Source organism: Aethina tumida, chromosome 6 (assembly GCF_024364675.1).
Source record: "Aethina tumida isolate Nest 87 chromosome 6, icAetTumi1.1, whole genome shotgun sequence".
Lineage (NCBI taxonomy): Eukaryota > Metazoa > Arthropoda > Insecta > Coleoptera > Nitidulidae > Aethina > Aethina tumida.
Genome location: NC_065440.1, coordinates 19,204,093 through 19,223,534, shown reverse-complemented (window position 1 = coordinate 19,223,534; position 19,442 = coordinate 19,204,093). Strand labels below are relative to the sequence as shown.

General features: G+C 38.2%; 4 protein-coding genes across 11 annotated transcripts; 2 read left to right on the top strand and 2 right to left on the bottom strand.

Annotated features, from left to right (window-relative positions):
• Window positions 1–472: 472 nt before the first annotated feature.
• LOC109603251 (ell-associated factor Eaf) lies at window positions 473–2,290 on the bottom strand. Its single transcript, XM_049968625.1, has 8 exons — window positions 1,952–2,290; window positions 1,808–1,900; window positions 1,581–1,748; window positions 1,422–1,528; window positions 1,147–1,292; window positions 907–1,079; window positions 641–854; window positions 473–588 (listed from the first exon to the last, which is right to left on the bottom strand). Exons 1-7 carry the CDS (start codon window positions 2,046–2,048, stop codon window positions 679–681), a joined length of 960 nt encoding a protein of 319 aa, XP_049824582.1. The 5' UTR covers window positions 2,049–2,290; the 3' UTR covers window positions 473–588; window positions 641–678.
• Window positions 2,291–3,451: 1,161 nt separating this feature from the next.
• Window positions 3,452–9,601, top strand: LOC109603270 (segment polarity protein dishevelled homolog DVL-3). 8 transcript variants are annotated; one of them, XM_020019756.2, is made up of 13 exons: window positions 3,452–3,896; window positions 4,566–4,635; window positions 4,969–5,162; window positions 5,499–5,661; window positions 5,718–5,887; window positions 5,938–6,066; window positions 6,123–6,217; window positions 6,277–6,408; window positions 6,629–6,909; window positions 7,071–7,278; window positions 7,956–8,153; window positions 8,613–8,651; window positions 8,778–9,601. In XM_020019756.2, the coding sequence occupies exons 1-12, from the start codon at window positions 3,736–3,738 to the stop codon at window positions 8,627–8,629; spliced, it is 1,818 nt and encodes a 605-aa protein (XP_019875315.1). In that variant the 5' UTR covers window positions 3,452–3,735; the 3' UTR covers window positions 8,630–8,651; window positions 8,778–9,601. The 8 variants fall into 8 exon arrangements, 7 of the variants coding, with proteins under 7 accessions (XP_019875315.1, XP_019875311.1, XP_019875312.1 ...); XR_007548276.1 differs by having other exon boundaries at window positions 7,956–8,651; XM_020019752.2 differs by lacking the exon at window positions 8,613–8,651.
• LOC109603230 (putative ankyrin repeat protein RF_0381) lies at window positions 9,419–12,281 on the top strand. Its single transcript, XM_049969142.1, has 2 exons — window positions 9,419–9,442; window positions 9,930–12,281. The coding sequence occupies exons 1-2, from the start codon at window positions 9,419–9,421 to the stop codon at window positions 11,784–11,786; spliced, it is 1,881 nt and encodes a 626-aa protein (XP_049825099.1). The 3' UTR covers window positions 11,787–12,281.
• On the bottom strand, window positions 11,787–15,948 carry LOC109603248 (polypeptide N-acetylgalactosaminyltransferase 1-like). Its single transcript, XM_020019725.2, has 6 exons — window positions 15,368–15,948; window positions 14,072–14,235; window positions 13,735–14,013; window positions 13,424–13,671; window positions 13,079–13,372; window positions 11,787–12,912 (listed from the first exon to the last, which is right to left on the bottom strand). Exons 1-6 carry the CDS (start codon window positions 15,685–15,687, stop codon window positions 12,529–12,531), a joined length of 1,689 nt encoding a protein of 562 aa, XP_019875284.2. The 5' UTR covers window positions 15,688–15,948; the 3' UTR covers window positions 11,787–12,528.
• Window positions 15,949–19,442: the final 3,494 nt, after the last annotated feature.

Below are 19,442 nucleotides of genomic sequence, written 5' to 3'. Positions count from 1 at the left end.
AAACTTATCAGATTACAATTCATTTTTGTTTAAGCAAAAAACTCACTGAATCTATGGGTTTTACAGCACGTTTTTTTAAGTAAGAGGGCTCAGATTTGTTGCAGGAACAATTGTCATCGCAAGCCTAAAAGGAAATTTGTTTTAATGGTCGGTTAGCAATAATAACTTACTGGAATTTCCGGCTCATCGACTAAAAACTCGCAATTAACGTCGATGTTGTAATCGGAAATTAGTCTGTCTTTTTGTATGATTGCAGTCTCTTCGTTCAGTTTTGCATAGTACTTTGCTGCGTTCAAAAATTGCTGTTTCTTCTTCAAGTACTCTTTATATTCTTCGTCCCTGTATTTACCGGAAGCCGTTAACAATTCGAATTCCCGATATCTTGGTGATTTTCTGAGGATTTTTAAACTTAAGTCGTGAACACCGTATTTACCTGCCATTTTAATGTCACAATTTTAAAACAAAAGACTACTTAGTTTGCAAATGTGTATTTATGTAAATATTGTACATAGTATATAATATTTTTATAACAAATATTAATATTTATCCTAGTCGTTTGCTTCTGTCCAAGGCAGAAATCGTCATACACTAAAACAAAATCAGTCACAATCCATTTTAATTTAAACTTTACAGGACTTACAAAAGAAAAAAATAAAATAAAATAATAATAATAAAATCCTAATCAGATTCAGAACCCGTTTCAGACAGACACAAGTCTTCCTTGAGCAGTACGTTGTTGATTTTGGCGGCGGCGGTCTGCAAACCGTTGCTGTGACCGTTCGTCTTTGACGGCGATTTACTCGACTCGTCGTTGTCCGAATCCGAATCACTATCACTACTTGAGGATGATGAATCTGAAAACAAATAAAATAGTAAAAAATCTCAGGGATTTAAACAAGGTTGCACCTGTAATTTCCCCAATGCCGTTCTCGTTGTCGGAGTTGGGGAAAAGAGGCGACTTTTCGTTCGTCTGGTTCTGGTGCTGGTTCTGGTTGACGTTGTGTTGAACGGGTGGCGGGGGATCCGAATAGTCGTCTAGACTGATTAAAGGCAAACTGGCAAGAGCACTCTGTGAAGACCTGACAAAAACACATATTTTAAGTAAAAAATCTAACTGGATTCATATAAAATAAGTGAGATAATTACTCATTATTGGTAACAGGGGGTGCCTCCCTCTTGGGACTCCTTGCATGGTGTCCTGGCGAGGAATAACTCGGACTGGCGTGAAGGGGCGAATGTTTTGGAACTAGGTGTGTTATTGGTCTATCAGGCCTCCTGCTCCCACTCGTCACCTAAATATTTTCATGTTTTAAACAATAGAATTATCCAAACTATAAATGTAAAATTATCTAGTTCTAAAGTCCACTTTCAAAAACGGATGATTGGGGCGCAAATTTATAACATTTCATCCATTTTCTCACCTTAGTTTTATGGGAAACTCTGTGTCCCACAATTGGAGGCGTTTGTGACCTGGCAGCCAAATTTCCTCCACTACTGTTCCTCTCATTGCTCTGTCCACTAAGACGGTCTAAAATTGAACACGTTTATAATTGAGCAAGTGATTTTTAAGGTTCAGTTACCAATGTTTGAGGGTTTTCCGAATTCGCTACGCGTCTTTTTCACCTGTATGTTGCTAGCTAGTTTTTCTATCGTGACTTGTCCCGTTACTTTGTCGATTATCAACACGCATTCCTTCTGATACGGCCTCTGGGAGCCTTTGAATACTGTTTGTGGTGTACCAGCCCCATCTAAAAAAAAACTATTCGTGACAACTGTCAAACTAACCCTTGTGTTTAGATAAATTAACCTAAATGGGGCACGGTGACTGTAACCTGATGATTGTTGCCGATTTCCACTGTGGCCTTCTTGTTCGTGTCCACGGAAGCTGGCTTGAAGTCGTCTAAAAAAAAACAAGCATAAAAACTTCGTCCATTTTAACTGGCAATCTTACATCTGACGGAGTGAAAGGCGGTGGATTTCGGGTTCGTAAAACTCTGTCCTATTCTCAGTTCGCGGACTTCGTTGCCCAGGCCTAGTTTATCTGCCATTTTTCCACCTTAATTTGCCATAAATCAAATCAGACACATTTCTAACAGGTTATGAACTACCCCGACGGACTCGTAACCTCAATGTTCGCGTACATCGCACCTAGTTACGCTGATTTCGGGTTGCGGACGTGGGAAATGTTGTGGAAAACGTTCAGATATCGCGGTCCATATGATCAAACACGTATAAGATGGAATAGTTCGATTTGTGACCTACTTCTCATTTTTTGACAGCGAGTTGACAGTTTTACGCGCAGATTTCCAATTGGAATGGGTTCGAGCTGGAGTTCATAGATGGCGCCACTTCCTGAAATATAAACATTGTTGTACGAGGAATATGAGCAGGAATATGCGTTTACTGACATACAACCCTCTTAACAGTTCTAAATTATTTAAAAAATTTCGAAAACATATATAAGACAATCTGTCATATATAAGACAACAGGTGTCATCACTGGTGCTAAGATGAGTGTCTTCATTAATTGAAAATGTTCTATTATTCGCAGATAAAAAATAGCTCAAATGTTAACCCAATATGTAAGGTACTGTGGGGCCAAGTTTTATTTAAATTTGTTGAGTAGTTTTGGGTTGATAAGCGTACAACCAAGTTATATTCATGTTTTTTAATATATTGCATAAACATATAGTTTTTCGGTAAAAAACATATTCTTAGACCTGGTAAACTGTTTGCAACTGATCCATGTAGTTATAAATATATTTTGTATAAAAATGTCAATTTAGCTAAAATCATCCTTTATACCGTATCAAAAATGATGAGCGTGTCTACTCGTATATTGAGACGGAACATCAATACCCCTTTGTAAACAAAAAGGAAAGATATACATGCAATTATGTGGGCGGGCCGAACTGACTGGAGGGGATCATTTGGTTTTGCTGCGTTTAGCATGCGGTTCGTCTCCGCAGACGTTGTTTTTAGTATATTTTATTTAATTTTTGGGATACATTTTTATTTTGAAAAAAGTAGTTTATTTTTAGAACACTTATTTTTGTTTTTGATATACCCTCAAAAAATATTTCATTTTACAGATTGAAAATTATACAAAGTTACGGAATTTAAATGGAGCATCCGAAGAACTCGAACTACATCCCTACGCATACGGAGAGTTACTAAATGCATTCGCAAAGATTAATTTACATTGTGCGCCGGCGCGCACCAGCACGGCGCATTGTCTCTGAGAGTAGGGATTCTTACTACCGGGCAAAACTTTTCTCTCTTTGTCGTGCATCCATCTCTTACAACATCCAGACACGAAGAGCATTTTTCGTACGGTATAGTCCCAATGAATTAGGAACATTCCAGCTTTCCCTCGTATAATAAAATTAAAATTTGTAATCCAGATGTCGCAGCCCGACTCGAAGTGAAGGCGACTTTCCCCGACTCGCCAGTACCAGAGCCAGCCGCCAGGCGTCGCCGTACCAAAACTTCTCTCGTCCATAAAATGAATTAAAAATCTTCCCAATCACTCGTAAAATCACCCCAAATACCATAGGCCTCCTATAAAACAGTTCGATTTCCATTTAATACATCAACAACAGTGAACTTTTGTGTGATAACAACGAAAATAGTGTTGGAAAGTTCCAATTGTCGGGGTGGGGATGCAGATCCGCCATGTTGTGATCGGTGTTGTTATGTGTTGAAATCGTGTTGGGTTTTCTCGACGACGTAACGATGGAGGAGACGAAGGTGATTTATCACATAGACGACGAGGATACGCCGTATTTAGTCAAAATACCGATATCGCCGGACAAGGTGACGCTGTTGGACTTTAAGAATGTGCTCAACAGACCCAACTACAAGTTCTTCTTCAAGTCTATGGACGATGACTTCGGGTAAAAAAATTCACATGTAAAATTTCACCCAGCCTCCGAAATTTCACTCTTCCACGCATCAAGATCTAACACTAAAATCTGTGTAAAAGTCTCTGTTGAAAGTTACAAGAATGCTGATACGCAAAAATTCATTTAAAATACTTCGATAATGTTATTAATCCGATTAGAAATCTACAAACGTTAATTATACAGTTTCGATTAATTAATCGCTTTAAAGTACTTTCTACTACGTTCTCGTAGTTTTTAGGTATTTTAATGTGCGATTTTGTTTACATAATGTGGTTCAGTGTTTACAATGTGTTTTCTCTTTGTTTACGTTTCTGTTTTGATTATTTTTGGTCGTTTATTTTTATTTATATGCGTTTTTTCTTAATTACAGTAATATAAAATAGTAAATTAATATTAAATATTTAAAAAAAATATTAAATATAACCGGGTTTTATTTTAATTATTATACTTATTAATATAATTAACTCTTAATTAATTTGTTTTGAATTAATAATATGTTTTGTAATGAGTTTGTATTATTTATTAATGTTTATTATGCAATTTTTCACTAGTTTTATTTACATATGGTCAATGTTTTCTCTTTATTTATCAGTAAAAGTGTATTTCAACATACTTATGGGTTGTAAGAGACAATTTTCAACACATTTCGTAATTTTTCAGTGTTGTAAAAGAAGAAATTGTTGAAGATTCGGCACATTTACCATGTTTCAACGGACGCGTTGTCGGATGGGTAAGTAACAAAAACTAATCCAATTTGTATAAGTTAAACAGCAAAGTCAAAAGGTCTTTTTATTAAGCGATGGGTGCGTCGTAAAACCAGGTAGTAAATCACCGTTTTTCAATGACAATCGTCGACACATTTATGATTTTTTGAGGTTGTCCGAGACGATTCGTGGAAGTGGAAATAAAAGGATTAGTGTCTGCCGTGAATGATTCGATTAGTCTTTGTGAAAGTGTGAATTTTAAGAAACGTGCGGGTTTTCAGGTGTTCCAAGTCTACTCTGTCTTTTGTATTCATTAAATTTAGCCAAAAATAATTTAAAACCGTTTAATTTTTTTATAGTTGGTTTCTGCGGACGGTTCGAATCAATCGGACGGAGGATCTCAATGCACGGACAGCGTGACTCACCAATCGGAACCCCGTTTGCCGCCCCAAGCGCCCGAATCCGTTTGCACGGACACGGAGAGCATTATCAGCTCGCGACAGGGACGTCGCCACCACAAATACTCCTCGAGGATCAACGGACATTTACCTAGGTGCGAATCTAACAAAATCTTAATTAAAACATTATTTAAAGGTGTCGCCACTCGACGGATTAATTTTGGAGTCTTTTTCTTGATTAATTTGTTGAAATCCTTCACATTTTCGGAATAAAAAGTGTTAACCAAGAGTGCCAACCATTATCAACAGATTAAATTGCTGTTTTGTCCATATTATATAAAGTTTATTCAATTTTTGGATATAAAAATTATCCCAAATGTTGACCAACGATTTATTTATACCATGACTTCGTTGGATTACATCAAAATCTGTCAAATAGTTTCCACGTGATGCGCATAAAAACACGAATACAGGTACCATTTTGTTTTCAGAGTATACGAGACTGCTTCCATAGTCAGCTCCGATTTGGAAACGACCAGTTTCCAGTCGGAGACAACCGGAAGACACACCGCACTGTCCGAGTGCTCCAGCGTCAGCAGGTTGCACGTGGCGGGCAGGAAACGACCGCAACGACGGCGAAAGCAACGCATACAGGTAATATAACGTAGGCTCCGCCCACATCCGCAATTTTGCCACGCCCTTCTTTCCAGGCTATGTCGAGGACCAGTTCGTACAGCAGCATCACGGATTCGACGATGTCATTGAATATCATAACGGTGACGCTGAACATGGACACCGTGAACTTCTTGGGCATTTCGATTGTGGGACAAAGCAATAAAGGGGGGGACGGTGGTATTTACGTCGGCTCCATCATGAAAGGGTAACTGCACTTGTTAATTGGTTAACTGGTGTTACTAATTTTCATTTTAGTGGGGCTGTTGCGTTGGACGGAAGGATAGAACCAGGTGACATGATACTACAAGTAAACGATGTCAATTTTGAAAACATGAGCAACGACGAAGCCGTCAAAGTTCTAAGGGAAGTTGTGCAAAAACCGGGGTATGATTAACAATTATTAGTGATCCAATTAGATTGTATTTATAACGTAATTTCAGACCTATCAAATTGGTGGTGGCCAAATGTTGGGATCCAAATCCTAAGGGTTACTTTACGATACCTAGGACAGAACCAGTCAGACCAATTGATCCAGGTTTGAACAATTCAATTTCCAACACTTCAGTACATAATGAATTAATTATTTGTGTTTAGGGGCATGGGTGGCACACACGGCGGCAGTGCGAGGCGACCCGGTCGCCCGACCGCCCAGCTCGTCGACGGTGTCCTCGACCTCGATAGCCAGCACCATCCCGGCCAATGAACGTGAGTGTCTACTAGGTCCTGGTATGTATACCAAACACGCACAGCGCTGCTTTTATTTTAATTCATCTCTCATCCACTCAACAATGCACCGCTTGATGTCTCGTGCCGCCCCATTGTTTATGTTGCTTTGTCGGGGGCTTGTTATTTTCGTTTTTGGGGGGGGGGGGGGTTTCGTTTTAGTTGGTACGGCAGGGGCATCGCGGCGCCCCGTCCCGACCTAGTCGCCTAATCGCCATCGCAGGTTCCTCCGTTTCAGACATCGACGAACCGCTGTCGGTCAACTCGCCGATGTCGCAGATCGTGCAGGCGATGCAGCGGCCGGACAGTGGACTGGAGATCCGCGACCGGATGTGGCTCAAGATCACGATACCTAACGCGTTTATCGGCACCGACATGATCGACTGGCTGCTCGCGCACGTCGAGGGCTTCCAGGAGCGGAGGGATGCGAGGAAGTACGCGTCGCATTTGCTCAAGGCCGGATTCATCCGGCACACCGTCAATAAGATCACCTTCTCCGAACAGGTTAGTCTTAATATCAATAGAGTGTCAATATCAAGTGTTCAAAAGTTATGCAACAACCATAATTTTATACATTTTTCAGTGAACAAATGTATTAGTTCGTTTATTAGATTATTAATTAATTGTAGACGTGACTATTTTAATGCCTTGATTTGGTATTTCAGTGTTACTACATATTCGGGGATTTGTGTTCAGCCATGAACAACCTGAAAATCCAGTCGGACACCGATTCGGTCGGTCCACTGCCAAACGTACCCAACTACATGCCGTACAGCGGCACCTACAACCCCATGGAATACATGCCCATGCCGTTCTACAGCGAAACCACCGTTTACGGCTACAACAAGGAGGAATCTGTTTTAAGCGGCAGCGGTGAGTTTGTTAATTTGATTACGTAACTATCGGGATTATCCGTACATTGGTATGCCACAATTTATATATTTATATATTTTTTTGTTAAAAACAGTGAGTCGGTCGTGTAGTTAATTTAATTTTTAATAAACTGTAGGTATGTAGATTGTTTATTACATATTGTTCTAGTAATTCAAGAATTAATGGCGGAATAAAAAAGGTTTGGAATTTGTTTCAGATGTACTTTTAATATCGTCCTCGTGATGCGATTTGACCCGGACGAAGAAGTTCCTATATTTATATATTCATTAAATAATCATTGATTTTGTGCCATTTGTTATGATGAAACCGTTCTTCCTTTTAACAATAATAGTTAATACTCACTTTTTACTATTTAACACGATTAATTTATTTATTTTATTATGTAAAACATCTCACTGATCAACTTAAGTTTTGGTTTGTGAGTTGGTCGCATTTTCCTTTTATTATTTTGTTAATTTACTTTAGTTATTTTTTTATTTTGTAAATAAATAGTTTTTAATTTTATTGTTTTTTGTTTTATTTTGAATTATTTACATACATACATACATACATACATACACCCGCTTTGTTGTGGCATACCAATGTCCGTGAACCGAATCAACAATCGGCTACGCCCCCACACTATCCGCACTAACGTCTAAATTTCTGATCACCAGGTGGCTCGTCGAACGGTTCGGATCACATGAAGGACGCGGCCGCCGGCCACTCGAGCGCCTCCGACAGCGACCTGACGTCGCTCGGGCCGCGTTCGGGCGGCGGCGTACCACTGCCGACCGGCAACGGGAACGGCTCGTCGAACGGCAGCGACCAGAGCAGCGGCACGCAGGTCGCCGCCCAATCGAAGGACCTCGCCGGTAGTAGACAGTCGTTCAAAATCGCCATGGGCAATCCGTGCGAGATGTTTGTCGATGTCATGTAGAAGTTGTTTTTGATTTTATTTTCATTTTTTTTATTTTTGGTTTACTGTGTGCGTGTGTGTGGCACCTAGTTGTTGTTGTTGTTGTATGTTTGTTGGGTACGTGCCATAATTTCCGTCAAGTTAGTCTTGCCCCCCCTTATTTTTCCATTTTTTTTAAATTATTGTACTATTTTTAGTATTTTTATAAAACAAGTTGCTTTAAATCATTATTATAGTTACTTTAGTATAGTTTTTATATAATGTACATATTATATATTATTAAATTTTATTATAATGTATGTATAAAACGAAATAACGCATGTGCATGCCCAAAAAAATAAAACACATTTATCTGTTAATTTCCGTTTTTTTTTATTTATCATTTATAATTATTACTAATTAATTTTGATTTCAGTTTTAAGTTACCTTTAAACGAGTTTTACACACCCCCAAGGTAAGTCCATCACCTGCCACACCCTTCTTTGTTAAATATTATTTCTTCATTTTCACACACATTGCATGCATGCCCCACACCAATGACCAATTCGTCCATTGACATCAGCTTTTTTTGACGTTTTAGATCAAGGAGTGGTGAGTTACCAGTTCACCCAAACCTAAACCACCGACAACAGGACACAACGTATACTGTAATTTTTTAATCGCTTTGTATAAATTTTAATGTTGTACAGTTTTCCGGGCAGGTCACACCTTATTTTTTCGTTTAAGTTTTCGATCTCTTGCGTTCTTATTTTTTCGTATTTCTGTGATATTTCCCCCCATTGGTGACCTGCCGGGAAAGTTATTTTCTATGATTAGGAAAGCCTCGTTTCGTGTTTAATGTTATCACAATGTAATTATTATTATTTTATACATATAAAAAAAGAGACAAGTATTAATTACACTGCCATATAATTATATTGAATTCTAGGTGCTTGAGTTTGGTGTATTTTGTGTTGCTTTGTGTTTTAATTTCCATTTGATTTCGGATCACAGACCGAAAGGACAATAAATATTGTTTGATTTTTGCCAGTCTGCGATTTGGGATCGACAATTTGGCGAATTTATCAGGGTAATAACTTTGTTAAGGAAGTGTAACGACCGTATATACGTATTAGATTTAACAGTTAATCGTTTTCTTCAAGTTACTACCCGAAGTGCGTAAACATAAAAAAATAATAATAATGATAGAAATTTTTATATTGTAAATACGTATTTTTAGTGATGGAAAATCGATGCTATAACAGGGTATGTTATGTTATGCATTCAATATAGTCGATTATCGATTTTTTATACTAGTTTATTTTTGTTTTATCGTTTCGCCGATTTTGTGGACATACAGGGACGAAAAAAATGTAACCAAATTTTTTGTGAAAAACATTAATCGAAATAAAACTTATGTGGAAATTATCGTTTTATTTGTCACACCTACCACACTAGACAACAAAAACAATTAATTCAATTGAAATTAGGAAATTATTAAAAAATAATTAAATTAATATTAGAAAATTTTAAAATGCAACGAACGTTTAATTTTAAGATTAAAAAACTATTAAAAATAGACAAGAAATAATCTTAATTTGCCAGATTAGATTTCCTCAACCAACTGTTATCTTATCATTGCGGACAAAATTGAAATGCAATCATTATTATATTTAATTGTGGTTCAGTAAAATGAATAACAAGGTAAATAAATCAACAACATCCACAAAGTAATAATTATTCATTATTTTAGGAATTATTCGATTCAGTGCGACAAAACGACTTGTCAAGACTTGAAAATCTGCTTGACAGCAACGTGGACGTAAACTCCAAAGATATTTTCGGCCGTACACCATTATTTTACGCTGCTGAAAACAATAGCCAACAAATTGTGGAATTGTTATTAAAATCAGGCGCTGATAAGACTATAAAGGATCGCTACGGTTCAAATGTGTTACATTTCACCGCCAGTTTCCTAATACCACAACTTGCCGTAAACTTTTTGGACATATCTTTGGACTTGGACAAGAAGAACAGAATTCCATTGTATTATGCAACTTTAGGAGACAATTTGGAGTTGATTAAATGGTTCGTGGACAACAACAAGGCGAATTTAGGCCACCTAAACAAAGAGAGGCAAAGTATACTTCACGTTGCAGCTGAGAAGGGCAGCTTAGAAGCTCTAAACTTGCTGAAAACTTCTTCAGACTTCAACGTCGACCAACCGGATTGTTTAGGTAACACGCCGTTATTCTCATCGTTGAAAAACCCCAACAATTTGATTACCAGTTGGTTTTTGTTGAATGGTGCTGACGTTAATCACAAGAACGAGAATGAATGTACATTTCTGCATTTTTTGGCACAATATTCCACCCCGGATGTGGCTGCAAACCTTCTGGAAAGAACTAAAATTGACCTAAACTGTACTGAAAGTTTATACAATTGGAGTCCATTGTTTTTTGCAGTGCACGGCCAAAATATTCCTATGATTAGGTATTTAGTTGAGTCAGGAGCAAATTTACACCAAAAAGATAAACACAATTGTAATCTGTTGCATGTTTGTAACAGCGTACAAGTTGCACAAGCTTTATTGGATCTAGGATTAACAGATGTTAACGCACAAGACGACGAGGACTGGACCCCGTTATTTTATGCAGTGTCTAACAACAATTTTGAATTGGTGAAGCTGTTTTTGGCCCAGGGTTCCAGCGTGACCCACAAGAAACGCAATGGCAGAACCATAACTCACATAGCTGCTGCTTTATCTTCGCCAACAATTTTACAACATCTCATACAAAACGGAGCACCCGGCTTAGAAGTGACGGATGAAAACAGTGACACACCCTTGTATCTCGCAATTCTGGGCAATAACTTGGAGAACTTCCAGTGGCTGCTAGAGAAAGGAGCAAACGTTAACCAGTTAGCTTTCTACGGTAATTTGTTGCACTGTTGTGCCGAAAGAGGTAACGCCAGTTTTGCTGAGCTGATTTTACAACACACCCAGTTTAATATAGACTGTCGCAATTCTAAAGGAGTTCCTCCCCTGTTCTTCGCCGTGGACAACTATGAAATGTTACTGTGGCTTCTGGAGCACGGCGCTGATGTTAATTTAACTGATTGTTTCGGCAGGAATGTTTTACATTACGTTGCTTGCTTAAGCACCCCTAAAATTTACGACTTGTTATCCACAAAATGTGAGGCCGCACTCGACGATTATGACAACTCAGGTTGTACTCCTTTATTCTACGCCATTTGGAACAACAATTTAGCCATGATAGAACACTTAAAAGGAAAAGGAGCTAATGTTTATCATATGAATTCAGAAAAGACAAATATTTTACACCATTTAGCTTTGGAAGGCTCAGTTGAAGCAGCCGAAGCTGCTTTCGACACAACCCCCAACGTTGAAGCTTTAGATTGTGACGGAAATTCACCTCTGTTCCTCGCTTTAAAAGGGCACAACGTGAAAATGTTCCAGTGGCTTTTGGAGAAAGGTGCGGACGTCAAACAGCTAGACAAATATAAAATAGAAATTAAAGAAACTTCTTGCGAAGAAAAATTCTTTTTCACCGACATAAATACCGTAAAGAATGACGAAATAAACAATTAATACAAAAAAGGAGTTTATTAAAAACAATGAATATAACAAGAGATTATCATTTTTTTAACAACTGGTACAATAAATGAGTTTACGCACGAAAAATGAGAATATCACATTCATTAAGTCTATAAAATTGAAATTGGTCTCCGAAATTACTTAAAAACTACAAACATGAAACTGTTTTAAGTACCACATCCATAAAATTCAAATTCAATTCATTTTACATAATTAAAATAAATTGAATTTTGTGATGTCAATTGATTTGACTAGCAAGAATTAAAATTAAGAGCACCACAGAATATTTACAGATCAAAACAGCCCTGAATACAATACAAGGACTAATAAAAATATATATATAGATATGTAAATTCATAGAAAATAGGGATACAATTATTATTATTATTATATACATAATGTTTTTTCATAATATTTAAAATAGAGTTGCATAATAGTTATTACTGGTTTGTATATTATTTTTTTTTAAATAAATGTATGAAGTAGAAATGTGTTTTCTTGAGTATTTTAAACTTAAATTACGTTTGAGCTACCATTATTTATAATACATTTAATTAGAACATATTTTGTTCACAAAATATTGAGCTTAATTAAAAACAATCCTATAAATACAACAGTAACATCACATTTAAAATGAGCAACCATAAAACCAGTAAAATCCAAAACACAAGTCAATTAAAACGAAAACCAAAAGAGAAAACATAAAAACAATTGGAAGCCTCTTGTGTCAAACCCCTCAACCCAAAAACGCGGTCTCGTTCAGGTGCGTGAACTTCCACTTCTGGTACACCACATCCTTGCACTTCTGCACCACCAACCCCTGTCCGTTGTCGACGCCCTCGCTGCTCAAACACTTACCGGACGTCGGATGGAAGATTGTACCGTTCTTGAACAACTGCCAGTACTGGTCACGTTTGTGGCCGTGGCACTCGGTCAGTTGGACGCCTCGTTCACCGAACACCTCGGCGCAGAAGTTCTCCTTGCGCAGCTCGCCCTTGGCGCTCAGCGAGAAGTACTGGGACATGGCGACGTACGGGTGGCACGTGTACAAACCCAACGGTCCCACATGGTCTTCCGCCAGTTGTAGGTCGTCCAGGCACATCTCGAACGGCGTCTGAACCTGTTTAACAAGTTCCAGAACAGTCTTAATTACATACAGAACTGCTTGAGAAGTTTCAGAGAAGTGTTAGGGCAGTTTTAATTTCATACAGAAATGTTTAAGAAGTTTTAGTTCTGTCTTTATTTTATACAGAAGCGTCAAATTAAGACAGTACTCATGTAATTACCTGTCCATAAGCGAAGACATTTTCGTCTGGCACAAATTTCTCCGGATAGACATTCTCTAAATACCACTTGAAGCTCTTGCACCTCAGTTTCCTTCTAAGCTGTTTTCTGTGCGTCAAATCGCCTACTATTGGATTGTTTTCCAGAGCAGGTTGGTGCATGAAAAAGAACCTTTTATAGTCGTCCATCCACACGTGAGCCAAACGTGCGGTGTTTATGCCGTGCGTATCTTTGTTGTTGGGGAAGGAATACGGGTGGAAGTCACGGAAAATATGTCCAACTCTCGAACAAGGTACCTAAAAGCATGGAATTTAAATCTGATAACTAATGGAGGGGTAGAAACGTACAGTTTCCAGTCTTCCTCCGCACTGCCATATGCGGAAGGACATCTCCAAATTCTCGCCACCCCAACCGTCCATTTGTTCATCATAGCTGCCAATGTCCCAGAAGAACTTCCTGTCGATGGCGAACAAGCCACCGGCCATCGTTGGCGACTTGACTGGCGTCAGTTTCTTACGATCCTCGGCGTTTTGCACGTCGATCCACGTGAAATGACCAGACCATGAAAATCCGCCCACCTGATAGCTTGTATCACCTAAAAGTAAAAAATTAACAATTCAAATAAGGCTTTGTTTTTACGACGTTAATCGTTTAATACCGTTAGTGGAATAGGCTAAAGTTTTGGCCTCCAGGACATCAATTATGGGGACCAGAACGGCGGTTTTGTCATCCTCTATGCGACTCAACAGCGGCTGTATCCAGTCTTTGGTGGCCTCGCAGTGGGCGTCCAGAAATATCATCACGTCCCCCGTTGCGACTCTGGCACCCTGTAATCTGGCCCTTATTAAACCCATGCGGGTTTTTAAACGTATCAGCTTGACCCTGTAGTTGTTCAGTCTTGTCGTCAAATAATGGTCCAGTAACCCCTTTAAACTTTCTACAAATTAAACCGGATTAACACCCAACAATTGATTAATTATTGATAGATCAAGTACCGTCGGTGCTCGAATCGTCGACCAGTATTATTTCTTTGAGCAAATGATCCGGAGTCTGCAGGATGACGCTCCACACCGTGCGCAAAATCACGCTCAGCAACTCGTTGTAAAAAATTATAATAACCGACGCGTTCAATTTCGGATCGTACTTGAACTCTCTGCATCTGAAACAATGGGAGCTGATGAGGATGCTGCTAATTAACACCTACAAGATTATTATGGTATTACGGTTTCCATAATAATTTTGATACGCTCGACCGGAACAATTGCAATTTAAATTTCGCGTTGCGCAAACATTTCTAGAGCGAATTAACATTTTTTAAACTGGAGCAGAGTTACGCAACCGAACTAATCCGGCTGTTCTTCGGGCGAAATTTAATTAAGCGTCACTGATATTTACAAATGTTAATTATAATTAGAATTTAGGCACGGAAAAACTGGTTTCGACTGTTTTTTAATGTTGTTGCACTTTTATCTCTTCATTTATATGCTCAATGATAAAAGGTTTAGTAACATTCGGATATTATAATGCATATTTTTTACAATTTTAAAAAAGCATTCACTAGTAAACCTTGTTAAGTTTGTCATCTACTGAGACAAACATTTTAAATGGCACAGAACTGCTTAAGAAGTTTTAGTGCTGTCTTAATTTCATACTAAATGCTTAAGAAGTTTCAGTACTGTTTTAATTTTATATGGAACTGCTTAAGAAGTTGTTGTACTGTCTTAATTTTATACGGAACTCCTTAATAAGTTTCAGTATTTCTAATTTATTAATTCTATACTTTTTAACAGTTCTGTAGAAAATTAAGACAATACTGAAACTTTTTAAACACTTCTGTATAAAATATAGACAGTCCCGAAACTTCTTAAGCAGTTCTATATAAAATTAAAACAGTACTGAAATTTCTTCAGTAATTTTGTATGAAATTAAGACTGTACTGAAAATTCTTAAGCAGTTCCGAGTAGTGTACATTTTTATATGTTATTAAAACTGTTCCAAAACTTTTTTATTAGTTCCGTTCAAAATTAAAAAAATTGTATAATATTTTAAGTAGTTTTTGTTAATTAAAATAGTTATTAAACTTCTTAAGTATTTGTTTAATAGTTATAAACATGTAACAGATGATAAGTTATTCAAAAATTGATCCAATTAGAAAGTAAAATAAGCGCAAAACATACAAAACAACTGATAATCTTCCTTTCTTTAACTTATTTACCCAGAAACCTTAATAATAAATATCAAATTGGATTATTATTCATTTAATTGATTATCTTAAATAATTAAAATCGTACTTGCGGTTCCTCGGATCCCTGAGCTTCCTATTGAGCGGCATCCGATCGCTGAGCACCGTGTTGAGTGCGAACGTTTTGAGCGCCTCGTCCCCGTCGATGGCATCTTTGCCCTCAAGAAAAGCCGGCTCGCCGTTGTCCCCCAGGCCGACCACGATTTTCGCCTCGTACTCACGCAACTTCACCTCGTACACGTTGCCCACCTCGTAACCACCCTCGACGGTCAACAGTCTGAGGTACAGAAAGAGAACGGTCGCGACAATCGCGACCAAGATCAACAGTCGGATGTGGATACGTTTGAGGCGGCCGCATCTCAACAACATGTTCGCGTCACGGCTGCAACATTTGAACTGGTCAACACAACACGCAACAAGCGATTTTTATAAACAATCGTGTGACATGTTGGCAAACTTTTGCATCGATTTAGCCTTTTTTTCTTGTTTCGATTGTTTGGACCGCGTACGACGAACGGAAACGCGTCAATTGTTGTTTTAGGTGGGTTTTTAGTCACTCGGTGTTTTGTTTTTTGATCGAGGTTGTTTAAATCTTTGTTTTTTGCGGCTTAAAATAATCGAGATTTTGAGGTTAGAATTGTTTTATATACAGTAATACCAACAATGGAAATTATACATTTATTTATATATTCATTGCACTGTTTCGTCAATATTTAATGTAAACATTAGGCACAATGATGTTTATCAATATTTACAATAATTATCAAGTAAATAAATAAAAACGTACAGTTTTCTGTAACTCAAAAGGAACTAACTAGCCCACTTAAGTGTTAGAGGGCGCTAGTGTATAAATTGAATATTTTAATCGATCCATTGTTGTGGTTTTAACAATTGAACCAATTTTATTACATAAAAAAATATATATATATCAAGATTTTATTGTTTCTAACAAATATAATAAATAAATAAATTTTTTTAAAAATGCAAATATGGACAGTTTAAATTTAGTAACTATTAATTATGATAATTATCGTAAATATTGTTTAGATAATTTGTTATAGTTTTTGAATTAATTAGTACTTATGAATGTATTATTTTTATACAGAAATACTTAAGAAGTTTCAGAACTGTCTTAATTTTATACAGATTTGTCTAGAAAGCTTCAGTACTGTTTCAATTTTATATAAAACTACTTACTAAGCTTCAGTGTCTAAAATTCAAATTTATTTGAAAATGTTTAATACCAATTATGTTAATTTCCTATGTGATAATAAATAATTTAAATTTATTATTCCAATTAAACATAATGATTACTTTCCATAAAGGTTTTTCCAAATAATTTATGAGTTTACGTCACAAAGTTTCTGCGTTCATTTCTATTTATTTAGCCGCCACAAACAACAATTTTCCGTCGTTAACAATTAATTTTGGAAGTGTTGATGTAAAAGATTAAAAGATATCCGGAACCGGGAGCAACAGCGTCCCGCATTGACCGCAGGATCGTGGCACGTCATTTGGATCGCACACGAGAGTGCGGAAAACGGCGAAGCGTCGAGGAGACTAGAGAGGGTCGTCCGGAGTCTGGGGGGACGACGACACACTGTTGATTCAATCATTAGGCACTGTTTGCTCGAATTAATGGCGTCGAGACGCCGCCGGCTCTGGCGCCGCACCGAAAACTGGGACGACAGTCCATCTTGTCGAATATCGTCCGAACGTCAACGTCTTTTCATCCACCAAAACTGAGCTGCTGAATGCAAAACTGAGGCTTCCCAATATAATGAATAATAAAACAAAAAACCTGTTCTTGTTGTTCATCATTTTCCCTTCGCCCAGATTCAATTAGCGCCACACACATGGAATAATTGTGTTCCCTTATCGTTCACCCGAGAACGAAATCCAGAAACAGATAAGGTTCAACATGTTTTCGATCCAATTATAAACGGACGAGACGAAAAACAGGCGCGCTCCCATTTTTACCCCCGGCCCCGTTTTCCAGTGCGGACGTGACGGGAATAAACGGGAGTGTTCCTTAACGTTAAAGAATGTTAACCAATTGCGGGAACAATATGGGATTATTAAGGATGATTAATTCGTCCGGAATTGTCTGGGAAATATTGTCACTGTGTGGTGTTTGTTTTGCGTAATTGGAATTGGAGGCTTTTTTGCCGTTTTTGTCAACGTCAACAGGTGGCATTGGTGTGTTAGGGGAAATTTATTGTCATACAAATTGAATACATAAATCCTGTCATAAAGAAAAAAAGGATCAATATGAGATTTGGTTATATAGGAGTATTTGGTTTTCACTAATTGCTTAGGAACAATTTGAATATACTTTTCCTAAATTTTATTTAGAAAGTTTCCAAAATTCTGTTCTACATCATCAAAAAACTATGGATATTTTTGGCAATAATGCTTACCAGAAACTTCTTCGAAATTTTGTCAATGATTTATAGCAAAACTGGTAGCGATAGAAACATCATCAGTTGTCTAAGGACACTTTTAATAAATATATTCTAAATTTTGGTTAGAAAGTTTTCAACACAATGGTGTACATCATCAAAAAATATTATTAATTCATTTGTGGTTTGAAAGTAATATTGACTTTTCTAAGGTGCTGATTTTGATTATTAACTGTTGGACATGACACGGTGTTTCGCAGATTAATTAAACCTCTTTTATAGTAAAAGATAAAGTTTATTTGATGGTTTAATTTACGTTCGTGTGCGAAAATGCATTATCCATTGTTATCGCGGTCCAAAAACATAAAACTGTTTGTCGTAGCTGCGAAACGATAACGGTTCAATTACCGTGCTTTATTGCCAATCTAATTCTTTTGCGGAAAAACATGGCTCAAAAAGGCCGTGGAAACAATGGACCGATGACATTTTAATAAGTAAATTTCAGGGAAGAACCCGGCTGACATATTTTGGATCATAAAGCACGGCAAAGGCAAAGGAAAAAATAAAATGGCGTCGCTCGTAAAACGGCGGGACATTTCACGAGCCAACGACTGCGCCAACAACCCTAAACTCGCCGACATTTTCATGCTAAAGGTCGTGGCTCAATTGCGATTCCCTGAGGACATAATATTTAGCTTGGTGGCGACGGATGGATGGATGGATGGATGGATGGACGGACGGACGGACGGACGGATTGTTTTTCGTTTGGCTGACCACGCTTTGCCGCCGCTTGTAAAACTTAACAAGACCATCCGGCGCACGGTTTTAACAATACGAGCGAAAATTATCGGGGAATTGTGAATATTTAACGCGGCGAAAAGAGTCGAACAAAAGTCCGCATTAAGGTAATTTCCGACCACCATTACCATACGGCGAAAGCACTTTGCCGGCTAATCGGTCTCCGGATAAGATTACAATATCGCTCAATCATCACGGAGCGATGTTAGGAAAAAAACATCAATATTTACCAATCGAGACTTGAAAGCGCGGGGGCTGTGGGGCTGTGGGGCCGTGGGGCCGTGGAGGTTGTGGAGGTGGTGGGGCCGCCACTCCACACCACCCCCTTCATTTCCTCCGGTTTTATACGGGAATGGAAATGGGTTAACGGTGTGAGCATCTGCATATGTATTGTGTTTTGAGTCGGCGTTTTGCATTGCAAATTTCGGGGCCCAAAACGACGTTGATGAGGTGATAATTGTACGGAAAACAAGGGAGAAAAACTCGGATTTAACGCTCCTGCCCTTTGCCCATTTTGTCCCTCCAAGTCGCCTTCATAATTTATCACGTCTTTGTTTTTTTCGATTAACCCATCGTTCTCAATGGAAAAACATTGTTTTGAACGTCGAACGTCGAACGTCGAACGTCGAACGTCGAACGTCTTGCGGTGTTTGATTAGAGGGAGCGGCACGCCGGACAGAAGGGGCGAGGCGACTGAAATAAAACACAAAAAATGAAAATGCCGTCAACTGAAACACGATCCGATGACACCGCATCAATTCATCCATCCGCCACCCATCGATCCGGGAGGGGGTTTGATGAATCGCACGACGGGACCGGACCGTTCCTTGAGGTGCGCCCGAAAAACAATTCTTATCACTGGCCGGCTCTTCGGCTCTTCGGCTCTTCGGTGGATTTTGTGTCGTGTCGGCGGTCAATTTGCCC